The sequence below is a fragment of the Cetorhinus maximus genome, unplaced genomic scaffold, assembly GCF_964194155.1.
Source record: "Cetorhinus maximus unplaced genomic scaffold, sCetMax3.hap1.1 HAP1_SCAFFOLD_636, whole genome shotgun sequence".
NCBI lineage: Eukaryota > Metazoa > Chordata > Chondrichthyes > Lamniformes > Cetorhinidae > Cetorhinus > Cetorhinus maximus.
The window spans coordinates 159,061-166,596 of record NW_027596578.1 but is presented as its reverse complement, the minus strand read 5'-3'; the positions used below and the strand labels follow the sequence as shown (position 1 = coordinate 166,596).

Genomic DNA, 7,536 nt, shown 5'->3' with positions numbered 1-7,536 from the left:
GTTGGGAAGGGGTGGAGGGGGGTGTTGGGGAAGGTGGGTTGGGAAGGGGTGGAGGGGATTGGGAAAGGGTGGAGGAGGGTGGGGTTGGGGAAGCTGGGAGGGGGTGGGGTTGGGAAGGAGTGGAGGAGGGGGGGTTGGGGAGGGTGGCAGTGTGGGGGTGATACCCAATCCGTGATGCCCTCTGTCTGTCCGAGATGCCGCCCCCTCTGCACCAGCAAGAGTCAAGTAGTCAACGAGCGCTGGCATCCGGGTCCTGCCGGTGAGGGTGGGTGACGTAAGGGGCGGAGTCTCCTCACCCGCGGAGGCGGGGCGGGAGGGGAGTCACGTGAGCTTGTGGCCCGCCGCCATTTTGTGAATAGAACGGCGGCGCTGGAGCGGAGGTAAAAAGCTAGGGGTGTGAGAGAGGGAGAGCGGGAGAAACAGAGGGAGCTCCGAGCTGGGGCCACGGGGGTGAGAGAGAGGGAGCTCCGAGCTGGGGACCCGGGGGTGAGAGAGAGGGAGCTCCGAGCTGGGGACCCGGGGGTGAGAGAGGGAGCTCCGAGCTGGGGCCACGGGGGTGAGAGAAAGGGAGCTCCGAGCTGGGGACCCGGGGGTGAGAGAGGGAGCTCCGAGCTGGGGCCCCGGGGATGAGAGAGGGAGCTCCGAGCTGGGGCCCCGGGGATGAGAGAGGGAGCTCCGAGCTGGGGCCCCGGGGATGAGAGAGGGAGCTCTGAGTTGGGGACCCGGGGGTGAGAGAGGGAGCTCTGAGCTGGGGACCTGGGGTGTGAGAGGGAGAGCTCTGAGCTGGGGACGCGGGGGTGTGAGAGAGGGAGCTCTGAGCTGGGGACGCAGGGGTGTTAGAGAGGGAGCTCCGAGCTGGGGACCCGGGGGTGAGAGAGGGAGCTCCGAGCTGGGGCCCAGGGGGTGAGAGAGGGAGTTCCGAGCTGGGGACGCAGGGGTGTGAGAGAGGGAGCTCTGAGCTGGGGACCCGGGGGTGAGAAAGTGAGCTCCGAGCTGGGGTGTGAGAGGGAGAGCTCCGAGCTGGGGACGCGGGGGTGTGAGAGAGGGAGCTCTGAGCTGCGGACGCAGGGGTGAGAGAGAAAGCTCCGAGCTGGGGTCCCAGGGGTGTGAGAGAGAGAGCTCCGAGCTGGGGACGCGGGGGTGTGAGAGAGGGAGCTCTGAGCTGGGGACGCGGGGGTGTGAGAGAGGGAGCTCCGAGCTGGGGACGCGGGGTTGGGGGGAGAGGGAGAGCTCTGAGCTGATGAGCCGGGAGTGGGGAAAGAGAGCTCCGAGCTGGGGAGAGCGAGAGCTCCGAGTTGGAGATCTGGGGGGATTGAGTGAGAGAACTCCAAGTTGGGGACCCGGGGAGGAGGAGAGAAACAGAGAGGGAGGGAGCTCCGAGCTGGGAAGCCCGATGGTGGGGGAAGAGATCTCCGAACTGGGGACCCGGGTGGGGGAAGAGCTCTATGTTCGGCAGCCCTGGAGAGGGTGTGTGGTGGGCAGGGGATGCAGGGAAGAATGATCCAGCTGTGGGGTTGATTGAGCTCTGGGCTTAGGCTTCAGGAGTTAAAGCAGCATTGGAGGAAAATCATTAAAAATAAACCTCCACCTTCCATAGCACTTTACTTAATTAAAGAAAACAATGAACATTGATATAATTAATTCAATGTTTAATATATTTCTACTTTGTTTCTAACTTAGTGCTTTAATTTTTTTAAAAAGCTGTCAGTGGGGTGTTATTTTGTAGCTGTATTTACATTAAATTAAATTGATTTAGCCTTCCTGCTGGAATTGCCATCTCAAAATCCATTGGTAGCAGTTCTAGTCTCTGACTCTCTCACATTTTTATTTTTAGATTTTGCACAAATCTGCTATCTTTTTCTGCCCAATAATCTGTTTAAACAGACCCAAAAATGGCTGTGAGACAGGGAGTAAACACACACTTTCCAATGGTCAAGGTGAAGGGGATTATTTGTCTAAAAGAAATACCCCTGGCGTTGTTTACTCAGTCACACCCTTCAGCCTTCGACCAACTGGTTAAAACAAGCTGGGCTTTGTAACTTCGTACTGACTTATCTTAATTACATTGAGATTAGGTGAGAACGTTTGATGTCCTTTATTTTGAAGCAGGGCTGCTTTCCTGTCTATGCTGTGTAGGGGTGAGGTGGACCTCCTTCTTGCATGTACTTAACGATTCAGTATCTATACCCTCTGGGGTAGAGAATTCCATAGAATTCACAACCCCCTGAGTGAAGAAATTTCTCCTCACCTCAGTACTAAATGGGCGACCTCTTATCCTGAGGCTGTGTAAACCCCTCCCCCCTGCCAACCCAGTTCTAGATACACAAACCAGGGGAAAACAGCCTCTCAACCCTACCCTATCAAGTCCTCTAAGAATCTTATATTTCAATGAAAATGCTTCTTGTGTTCTAAACTCCTGAAGGCGTAGGCTCAATCTCTCCTTTAGAAGACAACCCTCTCATCTCAGGAATCAATCCAGTGAATCCTCTCATAAATTTGACAGTTTTTACCCAAGCAGAGTGACATTCTAGTGTTTAATTCAGCTAGAAATGGCTCTTCTCGGGAACTGAAGAGCTCCAGTGTCCCTCCATGGAAGGTTAGCCTGTCCAGAATCAGAGTATTTACCCAGCCAAGGAGACTGACCTTGCTGGATGCCCCAGTAGTTGTCCTTGAGAAGTACTGGGCTGAAGCGTGACCAGACAGCTGCACCAAGATTAGCACCTTCTACTGATCCTGACGACTGAGCAGGAGCTGATGCCTGTTCTGTGTGCACAGTTGACATTCACCTGGAGAGTTAGTGGCTTCTGATTAAGTAAAAATTTTACGCTCATTTTTGCCTGGACAGTGCTATAATTCATTATTACTCATTTTTTTTCGCTTGCTTTACAATGAAGCCAGTGTAAATGAAGAGAATACCAGCTAAAAATTGTGCTGCTTGAACTGTGAAGAAACACTCAGTGGTATATTTATAGAATCTGTCTTTCCAAACTTTGGGTTCTTGGCCTTGAATGTAAGTCATTTTAAGCTCAATTTAAAAATGACTGTTACTCAGTTTGGGTCACAACTGTTGCTGTAAGACACTGGAATAAGCCATAGATTCACTCCACCCCTGACTAGATGCCATCAAAGTAAGAGGCAGGCATGTCATGTTGAGTTGTGTAACACCGGGGTTGAGGCACTGTGCTTCTGATGGGAAGCACATTGACAACTTGACTTAAGCATGTCAGCAGAGGCTGCTGACTTGCCCCAGTGTATGGCTACGGTGACACCATTCCAGCCACAAGCGCTAACTTTATTAGAAAGCACTGAACGAATGCTCATGCAATACAAGGAAATGTGTTTCATGTTTATTTACTTAAATGTCTAATGCCACCTGGTAACTGAGAAAGTAGAGTAACTTCTACACTCTGCTTTTCTTCTTTCACCAATAAACAAAAAGTATTGAGGGTTACGCAACCAACAATGGTATCTGTTGCTAATCATTCATTTACCAGTTGGAAAGGGAGTTAGTCATATTTGGATCCGAAATTGGCTACGTGAACATCAGTGATTTAATAGTTTAAGTAACTATTCCTACATCAGATTGGTACCAGCACGTTAAATATTGACCGGAGTGTTATATCCTGTAATCAGCAGCGCGGCAGTATGTGTTTAATCATTAATCATTTACAGCATGCATCCTTCCTTTAATATTCCATTCATCCTGTCTTGTCGAGTATCAGGAAACAAGGACCACATGGCTTCCAGCGAAGTGATCCGGAACAAGTGCTGCTCCCACCAGCACCAGATTCGCAAGTAAACGTGAGTAACTGTGTTACGTGAACCGTTTGTTTGCTGATGCAAGCAGTCGTGTGATGATGAGGGATGTGGAGAGAGTAGAATCTCCAGTTACAGAAACCTTATCGCTGCACTCTGAATCCGCTGCAGATTCTAAAATGGTGAATCGCATGAATCTCCCTTTCGGGCGCTGGTTTATATGTTTGCGTCGCAGCAGAGTGCGATTCCGATTAAGTAAATATGGAGAAACTGTTTCCGGGGGCAGGAGGATCAACAACCAGAAGGATGCTCACCATCATGGTTCAGAAACATTCAATTATAATGAATTCAGTGGTAGGCAGGAGAGTGGGGGTTGACATGAGGAGTGGGGGGTGGCGGGGGAAAGAAATTTGCACACTGCTCAGATCGGCGGTGAAGACAGATTCAGTAGTAGCCTCCAAAAAGGAAATTGAATAATTGCTTGAAAAGAGCATTGCAGGACTGAGGGGGAGGAGCAGGGTGGAGCGGGAATAATTGGATAGCTTTTCCAAAAAGACAGCACAGGCCCGATCCAAATGTTTCCTCCTGTCTGGTATTATTCTCTCCCTGTTACTAGGCCTGGTGATTGCTAACTTGGAGAATGGGAGCAAGTAATCTTCTCTCTGGAGGTCTGTTAGATTGGATTTACTAAAGGATTTGTTGGTTTATACCACTGGGGTTTAATTGGGTTACACTAGTGGTTTTCAATCTGTTCTGTGTGCGGGGCACCCCTTACAAACACTGAGGGACTGTCAGGGGAGCCTCCTGTGAATATTGATGCTTGAAAGGGCACTGACCACCACTTGGCAGTATTGGCAAACCTCTTGCAAATCCCCGTGAGTGGGTGGGACGGGATGGCGGTGGTGGCGGCTCACTTGTACTTATTGACACACTCCTGGGACACCCCCACCCCCAACCTATCTACCAAGGTTCGCAAGGGAAACAATGCTGTCTAACATTTTTTGTTACAAACCAAAATTCATGTACATGCCATTAAATCAAATCTGGTGCACCCACGGTGGGGAGAGAGAGGAAGGTTTGAAAACCTATAATCGACAACCCTCAAAGTCTTCAATATTGCACTGCACTCTCCCAGTGTAGGCATCGATAGTTTAAGTAGCTTCTCCATAGATCATAAATCTATTTTTTTTGTTGCCCTTCTCTATACCTTCCCCTGTGTGCCATTGCAATTCTGGCCACTATACGCAGAGTGCAAACCAGCTATGGCTGAACCAATGCTTTCTACACAACTTGAGTCATTTCCTAGAACCTGTACCCTCTCTCCCTCTGACCTTACAGATCCCCTTTGCTCTCGTTGGCTGCTGCCAGGCATTATGCTGATGGTCGCAGTGAACCATTCTTGAGTTGCCGCAGATCTTCCTCCTTTGATAAGTCCTGTGGACTAATATGATGCATCTTCCATACGAATTAGGAATGGGAGTAGGCCATTCAGCCCCTCAAGCCTGCTCCACCATTCAATATGATCATGGCTAATCAGATTGTGGCCTCAATGCCACGTTCCTGTCTACCTTCTGTATCCTTTGACTCACGTGTTAGTCAAGAATCTTATTTACCTCTGCCGTAAAAATATTCAATGACCCTGCCTCTACCACTCTCCATCTCCACTGCCTAGTCCTTTTCTCTTAATTGTTGTACGCAATAAGTTCAATTGAAGGGCTTCCTATAAATCGGAAGCCGTTGCAAATCACAAATATAGATCGTATATGGAATTCTGGTGTGAACTGATTAGATTCTAAAAGCCATATAATACTTTTGTGGTTACATGCACTGCTTGCTGTGTATGATTGTTAATAAACTACGGATTTTTTCCTTCTAAGTTGCTCAAGGACCAAGAACTAGGCATGGAATTGGTGAAGAACGTTCACTCTGGCCTTCCTCTCCCTGAGCCGGAGTCTGATATCCTCCGGCTGTCACTGATCAGGGGCGATTATCTCTATTACCATTATGGTTGTGATGGGACAGATGACTGCGGCTGGGGCTGTGGCTACCGGACTATGCAGACCCTCGCCTCCTGGATCATTTTGCAACAGACGAATATAAAGAACCATCGTGTGCCCACGCTAAAAGAGGCGCAGGAGGCGCTGGTGGAAATGGAGGACAAGCCCCCGAATTTCATCGGCTCCAAGACCTGGATTGGCTCCTTCGAGATCTCCCTGTGCATCGACAAGTTCTACGATGTACCATGCAAACTCATCCACGTGCGACGAGGAGGGGAGCTCCTGCAGAAGGTCGAAGAGCTCTACCTGCACTTTGACACATTGGGATCCCCAATCATGATGGGTGGTGACAATGACAATGCTTCAAAGGGGATTTTGGGCATGTGCATGGGCTCGGAGAACCACTACCTCCTTGTCCTGGATCCCCATTATTCCGGGAAGACCCTGGACAAGGAATATGCTCAAAGGAAAGGATGGGTTGCCTGGAAGAGACTGGATTTGTTTGACCAAAATTCATTCTATAACTTCTGCCTTCCTCAGTGGAAAGGTGTGTAATTGTACAACACACTGTAACTGTGAACCGCAAACATCCCGTCTGTCTGCTCGTGTCCTGATGTATTTATTGAGCAACTGATGAAAAGTTGATGAAATGATGCTTCAATTAAACAAATCTTGGTAAAGCATGCACCAGCTGCAAGGTTATTGTAACATGGTTCCATTGTCCCTTGTGCTGAGGGTATGCTCAGGGGGTGGAGGAGTCCTTTACCTTTCTGTGGCTGAGAGTGAAAGTTGAGTGTCCTGTTACAGATATCCCTGGTCTGCCGGCACAGCCACTGTAGCCCATCAGTACAGTTAATACTTGTGTGGCACAAAACATCCCAAAGAAGTAAAACAAAAATAAAAATAGCTGGAAAAACTCAGCAGGTCTGAAAGCATCTGCGGAGAGGAACACAGTTAACGTTTCGAGTTCGTATGACTCTTCAACAGAACTGTCTGTTGAGGAGTCATATGGATTCGAAACGTTAACTGTGTTCCTCTCCGCAGATGCTTTCAGACCTGCTGAGTTTTTCCAGCTATTTTTATTTTTGTTTTTGTTTTGGATTTCCAGCATCCGCAGTTTTTTTGCTTTTATCCCAAAGAAGTACACAGCTGAAGGGCCAAGAGTACTGAGCAGGAGTTTTGGGTACGAGTTAGAGGGGTGAACCTGAAGGCATTACCTAAGTCAGTGCTTCTCTGATATTTTTGGTTGAAGGACCAATTTGCAAAGGGGATTTGTAATCGTGTGGGACGACCCCCCACGCCGCAAATAATTCTCAAATGAAAGTGCTGCATATAAATGTTTTTATTTATTTAAGGGGACAGCTATTTACTGACCAATATCAGTGAGATGGGTATGCCCACTTCTCACTGCGTGTCTGTCCTTAGGGTGATGTTTGCCGCACTCTGCTCCTGCTTTCTGGCTCACACTGGGTGGCCTCATTGATTTCGCACTCTGAGTCAGAAGGTTGTGGGTTCAAGCCCCACCCCAGCGACTTGAACACAAAAACGTAGCGTGGCAATGCTGGGGGAGTGTGGCGTTGTCAGAGGTGCTGTCTTTCAATAAGACTCTAAACCGAGGCCCTATCTGCCCTCTAGGGGAAAGTAAAAGATCCCATGACATTTTGAAGAGCAGGGGAGTTCTCTCCAGTGTCTTGACCAATATTTAATCCCTCAATCAACATGACAAATAGATTATCTCTGACCATTATGTTGTGGGAGCTTGCTGCATGTAAATTAGCTGTCG

At 48.8% G+C, this 7,536-nt stretch overlaps 1 protein-coding gene across 2 annotated transcripts; it reads left to right on the top strand.

The window, feature by feature from the left end:
• Positions 1-263: 263 nt before the first annotated feature.
• Positions 264-6,438, top strand: ufsp1 (UFM1-specific peptidase 1). 2 transcript variants are annotated; one of them, XM_078535771.1, is made up of 4 exons: positions 365-380; positions 2,895-3,010; positions 3,717-3,801; positions 5,634-6,438. In XM_078535771.1, exon 4 carries the CDS (start codon positions 5,658-5,660, stop codon positions 6,306-6,308), a length of 651 nt encoding a protein of 216 aa, XP_078391897.1. In that variant the 5' UTR covers positions 365-380; positions 2,895-3,010; positions 3,717-3,801; positions 5,634-5,657; the 3' UTR covers positions 6,309-6,438. The 2 variants fall into 2 exon arrangements, with proteins under 2 accessions (XP_078391896.1, XP_078391897.1); XM_078535770.1 differs by lacking the exon at positions 2,895-3,010 and having other exon boundaries at positions 264-380.
• Positions 6,439-7,536: the final 1,098 nt, after the last annotated feature.

Bases quoted from the DNA above. Each gene is read 5' to 3' on its own strand.
- ufsp1 (XM_078535770.1), top strand. From the start codon at position 5,658: ATGGAATTGGTGAAGAACGTTCACTCTGGCCTTCCTCTCCCTGAGCCG.